Source organism: Lolium perenne, chromosome 7 (genome assembly GCF_019359855.2).
Source record: "Lolium perenne isolate Kyuss_39 chromosome 7, Kyuss_2.0, whole genome shotgun sequence".
Classification (NCBI taxonomy): Eukaryota; Viridiplantae; Streptophyta; class Magnoliopsida; order Poales; family Poaceae; genus Lolium; species Lolium perenne.
Genome location: NC_067250.2, coordinates 204,468,576 through 204,481,729, shown reverse-complemented (window position 1 = coordinate 204,481,729; position 13,154 = coordinate 204,468,576). Strand labels below are relative to the sequence as shown.

At 47.9% G+C, this 13,154-nt stretch overlaps 1 protein-coding gene and 1 long non-coding RNA gene across 2 annotated transcripts; both read right to left on the bottom strand.

The window, feature by feature from the left end:
- Positions 1-1,780: 1,780 nt before the first annotated feature.
- Positions 1,781-3,548, bottom strand: LOC127318401 (uncharacterized). Its single transcript, XR_011749388.1, has 3 exons — positions 3,341-3,548; positions 2,546-2,765; positions 1,781-1,982 (listed from the first exon to the last, which is right to left on the bottom strand). It is a non-coding gene; the product is annotated as an uncharacterized lncRNA (long non-coding RNA).
- A 679-nt stretch (positions 3,549-4,227) lies between these two features.
- LOC139833819 (F-box protein At5g03100-like) lies at positions 4,228-4,980 on the bottom strand. Its single transcript, XM_071824170.1, has 3 exons — positions 4,856-4,980; positions 4,342-4,796; positions 4,228-4,247 (listed from the first exon to the last, which is right to left on the bottom strand). Exons 1-3 carry the CDS (start codon positions 4,978-4,980, stop codon positions 4,228-4,230), a joined length of 600 nt encoding a protein of 199 aa, XP_071680271.1.
- Positions 4,981-13,154: the final 8,174 nt, after the last annotated feature.

Sequence of the window (13,154 nt, the reverse complement as noted above, 5' to 3'; positions counted from 1 at the left end):
GATGGTGAGCAACGTAGTTATCGTAGATGTGTTAGGGTTAGCATTGTTCTACCACGATATATGCTTTTATCCATGCTGCCCTTAGACGTCTAGCTGCCTTTACATCTATCTTAGGTGTAAGGGCAGCACCTTGCTTGATCCGTGTTTAGTAGATCCGATCTGTTATGATTGCTCCTTGTTCTTCAAGGATTAGTTTAATATCTGCATAGTTAGGCCTTGCAAACGGGTTGAAGGATCCAGTAGCACGTAGGGTGTAGTTTGCTAGCCCTAGATAAGATGTTCCGGGAATCAACTCCATGTTGGTTTTTAGGCCTTATCTAGGGCTGGCTTATTATCATCTTGCGTGGCTGCCAGGCTCAATCACGTGTAGGATGTTCCGATTATGTGGTGAAAACCCTAAATCATCGTAGGTCGTTTTAGCTTTATATTGATCAAGCAGGACCATCATGTGATCGTAGACCTCATACGAATCATGGGTGGATCGGCTCCTTGAGCCGATTCACAAGACAACCTGAGAGCCGATCGAGGCTCGTATTTAATGTTTACGTGTATGCCATGCAGGAAACTAAGCGAAGCAATCCATCACATTCCTGACCAGGTATAGGTCAGGTGGCACGCCCTTGCACCAGCATCGGGACGTGCGTGCCGGAGCTTTGCGGGCCGTCGCACGAGGGACCAGGGCCAGCCGCAGTCGCTACTCGCCGGTGGGTTTCGGACGCCAACAACAGGCTGGTGCGCCGGCAATAGCCAGTTATCACCGGCCTGTTCCCACCGGCGGGCTCCAGTGCGCCGGTAGAAGCCCAAATAGGTGCGCCGGCAGTAAGGGTTTTCCTAGTAGTGTTTATTCCCGCATATTTAATCCCGGTTGCGCAACCGAGATTAATGGCAGTTGCCAACCGGGATTATTGGCCCTTTTTCTACCAGCGATGGTCCGACACCAAGTCCGGAAAGCGGTGGTGAAGGCGCCGTCAGACATTCCTTCATGGGGTTGAACCCCAGCCCACCGCAACGGCCTATGGCATCCCGCCGACCGCGGCTGCGTCACTCGGCAAACATAGCACCATGGTGGACGACACCTCCATGGCCGAACTGGCCTCCCACGAAGCACAGGATCTAGGAGGCCACTACAACATCTCATCGACAACAGAGAAGGCACCAACTTTGCCGCCGAAGCAAGCATGGCGAAGTAAAGACCGCTGCTCCAAGGCGGTGCCTCCAACGAGGTTACGACGCAGCACCACCACCACCGCCTGGTCTTGGTTTTCACCCGGAGCAAGGACTTGGGGAGATGAGGTGGAGCCACGTCATCACCCACAAGAGGGGAAATGACACCATGGACGTCGTCAATACTATAACCGACATCGTGAGCATGAGCTTCGCTGGGCCACAACACCCATCAACCTCGAGAAGAGGAACTAGCTCCAGCCTCCTACCACGAAGATGTTGGTTTGTCTCTTGTGAAGGATACTATAAACTACAACTTCCACCAAAAAAAAGAGAGAAAAAATCGATTAAGCTGGCATGCATAAACAAAACCGAGTCAAAACGTGCACTCCGACGGATATGCATCGTGTTTCACTATTGGCCACAAATGCGAGGGCAGCCTCCCCTGCCATGATGTCCCTCCGTAAGGTTGCAGAGATCGACATGCTATATCACCAATGTTTCAAAGTAAGGTTGCAGAGATCGACATGATATACCTCGTGGTTGCACAATTCATGCTCGCAATGATCATGAGAATTGAAAGCACTTATGGTATATTTAAGGAATAATTGCTTAGTACGACCATAAAAGGAAAAAAAATGCACGCACGGTATGAGCGGACATCACAAAATTTCTTGCTGAAAAAAAAATATTCTCTATATTGCTTAACTTGTTGGCTATCACTCGCATCCATAATTTCCTCTACCGCCCATCTCTGATTAATTAAGCTTGGCTGTTTGAACCCAACCGAAGCTAGCACTTGAATATTTTCTATTTTCCTGCAAGCCGGGCATCGGACACAAAAAATCAATCCAGTGCAGAAGAACCATTGGTAATATACTTTCTCTAAACAAGCAATTAATGTAATTGATTATCCATACAGACTAAGAAATACCATCAGCTATATACATACTGTGCATGCACACGAGCAGGTAAAACACAGAAGTAAAAGAAGAAAATGTGCATGAACATGAAATGGTCCTGCAGAATGCAGATATATCTATCTAGCTAGCCAATTGCCTCATGGTGGTACCTAATGATTCTTCAGGAGCACAAAAGATACAGTAGTTTAGCATACCTAATTGAACATGTAAGTACTAAATGCCAGCTGCAACATTTCGACTCATGTTTGTAATTAGTTAGCACTAAATAGTAGTAATACTAATTCATTTTTTTCATAGAAGAACAACGGATATATGCATAATAAACTGATTTATCCTTCAAACACTTTGTGTCTAGGGCAGCCAGGTGCATGGACCAATTTGTCCAATGTGCTTGTTTTTATATGGAATTTTCACATAGATAACTGCAGAAAGAAACTGAGTATATGTAGATGGCTGACCTTCAGTATTGTAGTTGATACTGATCTTACTGCTAGGTATGCCCAAGTCACTGAACAGTTTAAAAACTTCATCAATCCTTGTGTCAAAATATACCACCGGTTCGTAATAATAAGGTGGACGGTTCCTGATCTCCACTGTCTTAATGTGCTCAAAGTTAAGAATAGACTGTTCTGATGTATTATCATTTCCTTCTCCTTCCACCTGGAGTGTAGGGCAGTTCTACATGAAAAAGAAAACACGGGTTAAAACTTAAAATCTTATGTGTCCTAGAGAAGTTGAAAATTGGATATGGCCACCTGTGTTATCTTTTTAATGGTGTCACATGTGTTTATGAAGTACTCCCTCTATCACAAAATAGGATGCCTATAATATTTTGATAAAGTTAAAATTCTCAAAGTTTGACCAACTGAATACAGAAAGTGTCAACATTTATAATCCCTGAGCAATATTTTTGGAACCATCATAAAATATATTTTCTTATTATATGCATTTAAAATTTTACATATTAATACTTTTTTGTATAAAATTTCTTAATTTTTTTTTGGCTTTGATAAAAGACTATAGGCATCTTAATTTAGGATGGAGGGAGTATGACATATAATCATGTAGACATAAAACAATCTAGGGATTATCTTATATTTCTCTTTGTCGACATATATGGGAGTTAATATAAGACTTGAGAAACTTACTCCGTCCGTTCCATTTTTCTTGTCATATAACAACAAGAATCATGGAACGGAGGGAATGCAAGGTAATCACAATAAAACAAATGAGAAAACTTGAACTTATAGTACCTTAAAATTAAGTTGCAGAATGAGGCTCTCCAATCTTGGCGTGTGCCGTAGAAGGCACTCAATGGCACTTACATCATCATACACACACCACTCATTAAGTATCAAGGTCTTTAACTTTGGGAATGTAGGGCACCATGCCAAATCCCTTAGGAAGATTGTCTGCATGGAGTATGAACTATTGATAACAACAACCTTTTTTAAAAACTAACTAACTGAGTATAGCAATTAAGTACGCAGTTCAAGCTCAATACAGATTTATTGTTAGCCTAGTTATTAGCTATTTGGCATGTAGATAAAAGGTCTAAATGGTCTTAGATATCTTCCCATGTTTTCTTTACATTTGGTAGAGATCTGAACCAATTGTCTTAAGAACAGGGAGTACTTAGAATGTGCGAGAGAAAAAGACAAAAAAATATGCAGATAAATGATTAGAAATCAAGTGCATGGACTTGATGCAAAGTGCAAAATTAGTTGTTGACCAACACGTTTCAAAATAACAAGTGGCAACTTAATTAGCTGGTAAAAATAAATAGCTCTAGTTTGTCTATACTGATTCGACTAAATTCATAATCTTAAATTTAGCAAATCAAGGTTTCCTATTGATGGCAAATTATATTTATCTAACAACAATGTACGACATATATACAGTAGTTGGTATTGGGCGTGCCTGACCTAGCTAGTGTGGAAGCCCCAAACTTTATTAAAATTGGACAAAGTGACACAAGAGGAATTAAATCTACCGGCCGGCCGGGTGCATGCATAGTGCAATTTTCCTCTAACTAATGATGCATGCGAAGGTAAAAACAAAGATTGGATTTGACAAACCCTTCCATCGTTCATCGTAGCTATGAGCTGCAGGCTGGTGGCTTCCGATAAGCCATGGAGAATCAAAGAGCGGCCGGCGCCACTGCCATCACCAACGCCACCCAAGATTAAGTCAGTAAGCTGGATGATTGCATTGGTTAAGCAAGGCATGGTGTCGAGAGACGACGGTGCAGTACAGAAGCCCTGGTGGTCACCGGATAGCTGCAGATGACGGAGGCTCGGGGTGGAAATCCTGATCGGTGATCCTGATTCGCAGTCCATGATATGGAGGCGCTTCAGCAAGGGCGACACGATGGCGTCGGCATTGAGGCGGCAGGCTCTGAGACTGAGGTGGAGAAGCTTCGGCAAATCGAGGCTGCCGTGGTCGAGAATGACCCCCCGGAGGTGCATCGTCGTCAGGTGCGGGGAGGCGAAAGGTAGCTTCTGCCTGGGAGACCACATGATCTTTTCGTGCCAGAACCTTTGATCGTCGAAGCGGGCGATGAGGGAGCGCGCACGGCACGTTGACACGGCGTGCCTGATCCAGAGGTCGACGTGAGGGTCGACCTCGTCCCTTTCCTCGCCTATCAGCAGGTCGGCGTTGATCTCAAACGAGCGTAACGGCGAGGCGGCATCACGGAAGAGCAGCAAGCTGTTGACGAAGAGGCGAAAGTAGTTGCCTGAGCCGTGGACGCGGACGGCGGGGTGGACCTCCACAGGTAGCGCCAGCGGCGAGCGAGCACGGCCGTCTTCACCGCATCGCGAGACGGCAGGAAGGAGAGCACGCGCTGGACGAGATGGTCCGGCAGCGCTCCAAAGAGATCGCCGCCGCTCATGTCTTGGTCCGCCGACCGTGCTAGGGATGGATTCAGATCTTCTAATTCGAGAGGCTGGCTGCCATAGTACTTATATTGCTAGGGTTCTCTGGCGTTTCTTTCTTCTAAGGCCCTAAACATGGCAAGAAGATCTTGATTCATCAACACAAAAGCAGAATATCTGGCCCACATATTGGGTTGGGCTCTCCTGCAGGAGCTTAGGGATCGCCTCCCTTCTGGGGTGGAGGTTGCGAAGAGGCACGGACCGGGCGACGGGCTTTGTCCATTGTGTGCGGTCCCGGAGACGACGACCCACATAATGTTCTCTTGCCCTGCGGCCCGCTTCCTCTGGAGCTTCCTCCAGGAGGCGCTGGGGCCTGAGTGGCAGGCCTCAGTCCTCGGTGAGTTTATTGAGGCCCACGCGAACAACACCGGAAGGAGGAGGCGCCTCTTCTGGCTGGTGTTCGCGGCCTTAACCTGGACTCTATGGACTGTGCGTAATAAGATGGTCATTGAGCGTATCTTCCCTCGACGCGCTTCTGACTCCTTATATACTTTCTTGGCTTTGTTGCAGCAGTGGTACCCGTTGTGTAGGCAGCGGGACAGGGAGCGCCTGGACGGCATGTTGGAGGATCTTCTTGCGGCTGCCCGTCGCCTTTCTACGTCGTCCAGCCTCTGAGTGACCCTTCTCTTTGGGGTTGTATCGTTTTTCTAGTTCGTTTGGGCATGTTGTGCTGTTGCCCCAGCAGACTGTTATTGAGTGTGGAGTTCTCGTGGTCTTGTATCTGAACCTTGTATGGATGTGGTTGCTTTATTTATAAAGCGGGGCGAAAGCCTGTTTCGAGGAGGTTGGGCTCTCCTGCAGGAGCCCTGCACGCACTATCCTGCAGGTCCAATAAATAAAAGACACCTGTGCTGGCAGGCCCCACCTCTCAAATAATGTATTTTCGTTTTTTCTTTTCTGAAACTTTCCTTATCCCCTCACTTTTGTTCTGACTGCTCAAAAGATCCCCTGCAGACATAGCTACACCGAGCTGAGCTTCGTGAGAAAATGGCGACTGCGGCCTCGGTGATTGAGCTCGCGGCGGCGGCCTCGACGGAGCTCGCGACTGCGTCCTTGGCGATTGAGCTCGCGGCGCGGCCTCGACGGAGCTCGCGATGGCATCGTCGACGAAGCTCGCGACGCGGCCTCGGCGATTGAGCTCGCGGCGCGGTCTCGACGGAGCTCGCTGCAGTGGCGGCGGCCTCGACGGAGCTTGCGACAGCGGCCTCGGCGATTGAGCCTGCGTTGCAGCGTTGTCGATTGAGCTCCCGACCACGGCAAGTGCACTGTCGATTGAGCTTGTCGGGGGCCAAATCGTTCTGCGCTCGCCGCCTGGAGGCGGGAGAGGCCGTCGCTGTGGCAAGGAGGCGCACAAGGAGAGGGAGAGCGGGCGCTAGCTACTGACTGCAGGAGCACGGAGCTCTGCTCGCCATCGACGTGAAAGGTGAGCGATAGTTCATCGCTTAATTAACCATGCACGGCTTTCTCTCTGTAGAAGGATAGAGGGATATGTGGAATATGATGGATATTGTATTAAGCCTCTCGGACGAGTATATATAGTGATACAGACTTGGAGGCTAAGATAGTGTTGCGGTCAAAACCCACCGGCGGGCAGCGACGGGCAACACAGTAGAGCCGGGAACAACTTAGGGCTGCGGCTGGCCCTGGTCCCTCCGAGCGACGGCCCGCAAAGCCTCTGGTACACACGTCCGATGCTGATGCAAGGGCGTGCCACCTGACCTATACCTGGTCAGGAAGGTGATGGAGATGCCTCGCTTAGTTTCCTGCATGGCATACACGTAAACATTAAATACGAGCCTCGATCGGCTCTCAGGTTATCCTGTGAATCGGCTCAAGGAGCCGATCCACCCATGATTCGTACGAGGTGTACGAATATATGGTGGTCCTGCTTGATCAAGATAAAGCTAATGCGATCTACGACGATTTAGGGTTTTCACCGCATAATCGGATCATCCTACTCACGATTGGGCCTCGCGGCCACGCACGGTGATCGTAAGCCGATCCTAGATAGGGCCTAAAAACCAACACGAGGTTGATCCCCGGAACATCCTGTCTAGGACTAGCAAACGACACCCTAAGTGCCGCTGGATCCTCCAACCCTTTGTAAGGCCTAACTATTGCAGATATTAAACTAATCCTTGAAGAACAAGGAGCAACCGTAACGGATCGGATCTACTAAATAATGATCAAGCGGGGTGCCGCCCCTACACCTAAGATAGGTGTAAGGGCGGCTAGATATGCAAGGGTTGCACTACGATAGCATGTTATACGAAGAACTATGCTAACCCTAACACATCTATGATAACTACGTTGCTCGCCATCAAAAAGGCTTCAATACGAGCAACGCATGAACAACATGAAGCTTATGCTGCCTAGATCGCAAGATGCGATCTAGGCAGCATGATGCTTACCGGTAGAAACCCTCGAGACGAAGGAGTTGGCGATGCGCCGAGATTGATTTGTTGGTTGAACGTTGGTTGTTGTTTATTCCATAAACCCTAGATACATATTTATAGTCCAGGGGACTTTCTAACGTGGGAATAATCCCCACCGTGCACGAGACAAACTCTAACTTTTAATCTAAGATGCGATCTACCATAACTAAAGATACACGGGCAATCTAGCCCAAATTCTTCGTGCAAGGCCGTTTCAGAGATCTTCCACGTGTAATCTTCCAAGCCCATCTCCCTTACGGCCCACCTCCTGATTTGGCCAAAATCTGGTGATAACACATGCCCCCCTGGTTTTGGCAATGATAATTTCAAAACCACTCTGTTTTTCCTTCGAAGGGTCATGTCGTGGCAGAGCAGGCCTGTCGCAGTATTCTTCATCATGATGACCTGCCTTCTCAACTTCTCTGCACGATTCGATAGCTTTAGCATCACCTCCTCGGAAACTGCAATGGCATTAAAATTCCACCAGGCTTCTCATTATTTATCCGTGCCGATCGATTAGCCCTCTTCATCCCCTTCCTCTGTTCTAGGTATCGGCACCAAAAAACCCTCTTCTTCCATAGCCATGTCGTCTTCTTCCTCCTCTTCCGTTTCTCTCCAATCCTCTTCCTCAAGCGAGTTGGTTCCAGAGCACGACCAGATGGAGGCGTACAACCATCGTGCTCCCAAGCATTGGGACAAGCGGGAGTGGGACTTCGACTTCGTGCCAGAGGGTGAGGACCTCGTCTGGTCAGATGAGGCCATGCCTCTGACCGATGGGGAAGATGACCTCCGGTACCTGGTTGACGGAGCACTGGAGGCGGAGAGCGATGACGACGACCCTCCCTTCCGGGGTAAATTCACCTCCATCACCAAAGAAGAAGAGGATGACGAAGAAGAAGACGTCTCCTCCGACCTGAAGAAGGAACAGGAGGACGACACCTCCTCCGACGAACCACCACCAAAGCGCATCCGGGGCTGGGCTTGGTCAGACGAGGACGATGATGATGACGTGGGAAGAGGCCTCTGCTGAAGGTCACAGTAGCAGCAACGAGGAACTCGTCGACAGCAGCAATGACGGCAGCTACCTCAGCGACGGCGAAGACAGCAACAACCCTTAGAGTAGGGATTTACTAGCATAGGGTTAGCAGTAGTAATTTGTTCCCTTTGTTGAGCAATCGGCTTCTCTTTGTAAGAAATTTTATTATCAATGAAAACTTCTTTTGATTTTGCCGATGTCCTGTATGTTGATTCAGCCGATTTTTCCTCATCTGACTTTGTCGACCGTTAGCCCAATCAATGTTCAATGACTGATGGCAACGCATCGGTCTCTCACGATAATCTACGAGACAGGCCAATTCAGTCATCCTTCCAAATTAGCCAGTCTTACCGATGACGATAGCACGGCCGATCGCAGTAAGCCGGAGGTTTGGTCTTGAGCAGGTATCTTTACAAGGACCCTGGAACTGTCGCTGAATCAGCTTGGATGCTAAAGCTGATACCTCTGTAACAAAAGCACCTCTCTTCAGAACAGTTGCGATGTAGAGCCAGCCGATTCCAACCAAATTGGCTCTCCAGAACCAAGAAACTTTCGGGCGAGTTGCCCCCCAAGCCTCACCCAAGGCGAGAATACCGGCAAGGATGCACAGATCAAACAAAAAGGCTTCTGACCTTAGGTAATCTGGTAATCCGAGATAGCCACCATGAAAAATCAGCCAGACTTGCCCCCATTGATCAGTTTCCTTCTACTGAGCGCCGATGTTGTAGATGAAACACCAACAGCTTAACTGACGCAAAGGGTTGTTGGCTCATTGCAGCCGAACTGAAAACCATCTTGGCGACAATGTGAGCCCTGAGCACATAGCCGGTAGGTCTTGGTCTTGTGTAATTGTACTAGAGTCGATGGCTGCGCATCGGCTTCGCTTCTTAATTCTAAAGTCGATGCCCTTGCATCGGCTGTATGTTATGAAATTTTTTTTTACTGGCTGATTTTTCCTAATCGGCCCCCAATGTTTCACTGTATACATGTTTGTCTGCACATGTTCATCTGATTAGGTGCCCAGAGCAGATACGTCGGGGTAGCTTTGCAGATATCGGCTCTGTAGTTTAGCCAAGGCACTGTATTTGCACGTCGACTCCGGTAGGACCAAGGTTGATTTAGCTCATCAGCCGTCGTAACACCGCTGCCAAGTAAATCGACGTTGCATGTAAGCAGAACATGTGGTGAAGATAATTTTGGCCGATTGCTGGAATCGGCCTCCATATTGATTGAAGTGCTCAGTGAAGGTTCTGTAATGCCCCTTCATAGATTTTTGGGAGCCGATCCCAAGGATCGGCCTCGCCATACCTGCTCATTGGTTTGTTCTTGCTACTCGGTCAGGCCGGTGGACAAGACCACCCCAACCCCATCCTTTGTCATGTCGATGCACTCGCTGTCGTCCACCTTAAGTGCATCGCTTAATCCTGGAACGCTAATCTCCGAAGGAAGGATGAACACCATGTTTGTGCCAGCCGATATTTCATCATCGGCTTTCCTTTGCTTGGGGCGCCACTCCATTTTCCGTGGACGACCCTCTTCGTCCAGGGTTCGCTGAACTTTCGCAGCCAGATCAGGTCGTGCCTTCCTTAGCGTATGCAAGTATAACCTTTCGGCTTCCTCCAGGCCGCGCAATCGCTGAACCCTGCGCTTTTGTGAACGGCTGAGTCCATCAGGGCACCACCTCGGCCGGTGGTACCTGTCTTCTTCTTCTTGTCCCTCGTCTTCTGAATCCTCGAGATCTTCCCACCGAGGGGACTCAGCGCGCTTGCTTTGTGGCGGGAGAGGCCCTAGGTGCTTGAACACGGACACGTTGGCTGCCTCCTTCTTCTTCTGGTTGCATTCTGGGCAATTGCCGATTGTGGGCAATCGGCTCATTCCTGAATCCCAGCAGTGTCTGAAGAAGGGACAGTCCCAAAGGCCTATCGCCGCTGTCGTCTTGCTCCCTTGATTTTCCTTTGGCACGGCGCTCGTGCTCCTCCTCATCGCGATCATGCCGACGATATCTTCTGGCTTCTCTAGCCAGACGATCTCTTTCATCATCATCGCTGGATCGTCGGCGTTGATCATACTGACTCACATACTTGTTGAGGAGGTGATCAGAGAGGGGTCGCTGATATCTTATGTTCTTCACTTCTCCCTCTGTGACGTAGCGCTTGCCATCATGACGGAGCCGATCGCGTGGAGCGGCCTCCTCTGTGTCCTTGCTACGAGAGCAGCTGCCCTCGTCTCCATCCTTGCCAGAGTGGTGCCCAGGTCCTACCATGTTGATGTTGACAGAGGATCCTGGCTGGCAACCTTCAGGGTAAGTGCATTCCACCATGTTAACGGCGGGGAAGGGTTGGGTGTCGACCTTCATGGCGTACTGGTTGAAAATCAGACGTCCTTGTTCTATCGCCATTTGGATCTGCTGACGCCACACCCTGCAGTCGTTGGTGGCATGGGAGAGCGAGTTATGCCATTTGCAGTATGGCTTTCCGTTTAGCTCCTGTACCGTGGGGAATTTGAGACCTTCGGGTATCTTCAACTGCTTCTCCTTGAGCAGGAGGTCGAAGATTTGCTCGGTTTTGGTCACGTCAAAATCAAACCCCCTGGGCGGACCTGGTGGCTTAACCCATTTGCAGGCTACGGGGGTTGCCCCCCGAGTCCATTCAGCCACTGCTACCTCTTGATCTCCCGCAGAAACTTCGTCTTCCTCTGCCTCGACCAGGACTACCGCACGCTTGAATTTGTCCTGGTACTGACAATAAAAAGTAAAAGATAGTGATGATGTGATACCATGGCACTCCCCCAAGCTTGGAACAAACCAAGGGGATGCCAATACCGATGATGAATTACTCCTTCGGCGATGGTGGTGATGAACTCCTCCCGCGCTTCTTACAGATCTCCTTCAGCTTCAGTTTCTCAGCTTGGCAATTCTGCACTAAGACTCGAAGAGATTCATTGTTATCTGAAGTTGGAGATGATGACCTTGTGATGGGAATCGAGTAGTATTCCAGCATTCTATGGAGACGGCAATTCTCCTCCTGGAGTATCTCCACTTCTCTTCTTAGAGCCCGGTATTGATCACAAAACTCATCGGTAGTCCGTAGAGCTTCTTCCAACACGGGGAAAGAGTTGAGGCTAAGAGCGGGTGGTAAGGATCCCTGCAAATTATGAGAGAAAGAACGTCGGGTGTCAACAGATCCCACCAAGATTTGCTTACTCCCAACGGCTTGCTACTCTTGTTTTGATGGCACCCTCTTCACTTCTTCTTCCGAAAACCCCTTGCCCTTGTTGTTGGAGGCCATGGCGTTTCTAGACCGAAAACAGATCCTGGCAGAAACAGCTCGAAACAAAACACGTCGAGAAAACGATATACGGACCTCCAGGGGTCCGGGGGATTATATAGCAAAAATTTTCACGATAAAAGGAAAGTACCAGGTCGAACCAGAGTCGAAAAGGGGAGACGAGGCGGCCAGCACATAGGGCGGCGCGGCCTAGCTGGGGCCCGCGCTGGCCTATGGCGGCACGCCCTCGTGCGTCTCCTCCACTCCGTTTCGATCTCGTAATTTTTCATATTTTTCAAAAACAGCAAAAATATTGTTCGGAAAGTAAATTGCGAACTTTTCATTACCAGTACTGTTACCTATTCAAAGTCGAGTTCTGGCGGACTGTCAATTTGTCCTTTGATGAAAGCCTCCGGTGTTTCCACTCGAATAATATCAACATCAACATTATAAGAATCACCTGAGATATAATGCTTGAGTCTTTGTCCATTTACCACTTGTGTGGCATTGCCTTGGAGAGAGCTAATTTTAATTGCTCCTGAACGATACACCTCCTCAACAACATATGTCCTTCCCATTTCGAGAGTAATTTCCCTGCGAAAAATCTGAGACGAGACCGATACAATAGGACTTTATCCCCAATATTAAATTCTCTTTTGATAATCCTTCTATCATGCCATTTTTTAACTTTCTCTTTAAAGAGTTTAGCATTTTCATAAGCTTCACTTCTCCATTCATCTAGAGAACTCAATTGCAACAACCTCTTATTGCCGGCAAGTTTAGGATCTTTATTTAATTCTCTAACAGCCCAATAAGCTTTGTGTTCTAGTTCTAAAGGTAAATGACAAGCTTTCCCATAAACCATTTTATAAGGTGACATTCCCATGGGATTTTTATAAGCAGTTCTATAAGCCCATAGTGCATCCTTCAATTTACTAGCCCAATTCTTTCTAGTTTTATTAACAGTCTTTTGCAAGATAGATTTAATCTCTCTATTTGATAATTCTACTTGCCCACTAGTTTGAGGATGATAAGCGGAAGCAATTCTATGATTAATACCATATTTAGCAAGAGTTTTTCTAAAACCACCATGAATAAAATGAGAACCTCCATCAGTCATAATATATCTAGGAACTCCAAATCTAGGAAAAATAATATCTAAAAGCATTCTTAAAGAGGTCTCACCATCAGCACTTTTTGTAGGTATGGCTTCCACCCATTTAGTAACATAATCAACAGCAACAAGTATATGAGTGTTACCTTCTGAAGAGGGAAAAGGTCCCATGAAGTCAAATCCCCAACAATCAAACGGTTCAATAACAAGATTATAATTCATCGGCATTTCATTGCGTCTGGAGATATTACCAACCCTTTGGAATTCATCACAAGATAAA

What these genes read in the sequence shown, in the direction of transcription:
- LOC139833819 (XM_071824170.1), bottom strand. Translation starts at nt 4,980, where the DNA reads ATGAGCGGCGGCGATCTCTTTGGAGCGCTGCCGGACCATCTCGTCCAG. An exon ending in CGCTGGCGCTACCTGTGGAG is followed by an intron (nt 4,797 to 4,855) that starts GTCCACCCCGCC and finishes CTTCGTCAACAG; the next exon opens with CTTGCTGCTCTTCCGTGATG. An exon ending in CGGTGACCACCAGGGCTTCT is followed by an intron (nt 4,248 to 4,341) that starts GTACTGCACCGT and finishes TGGTGATGGCAG; the next exon opens with TGGCGCCGGCCGCTCTTTGA.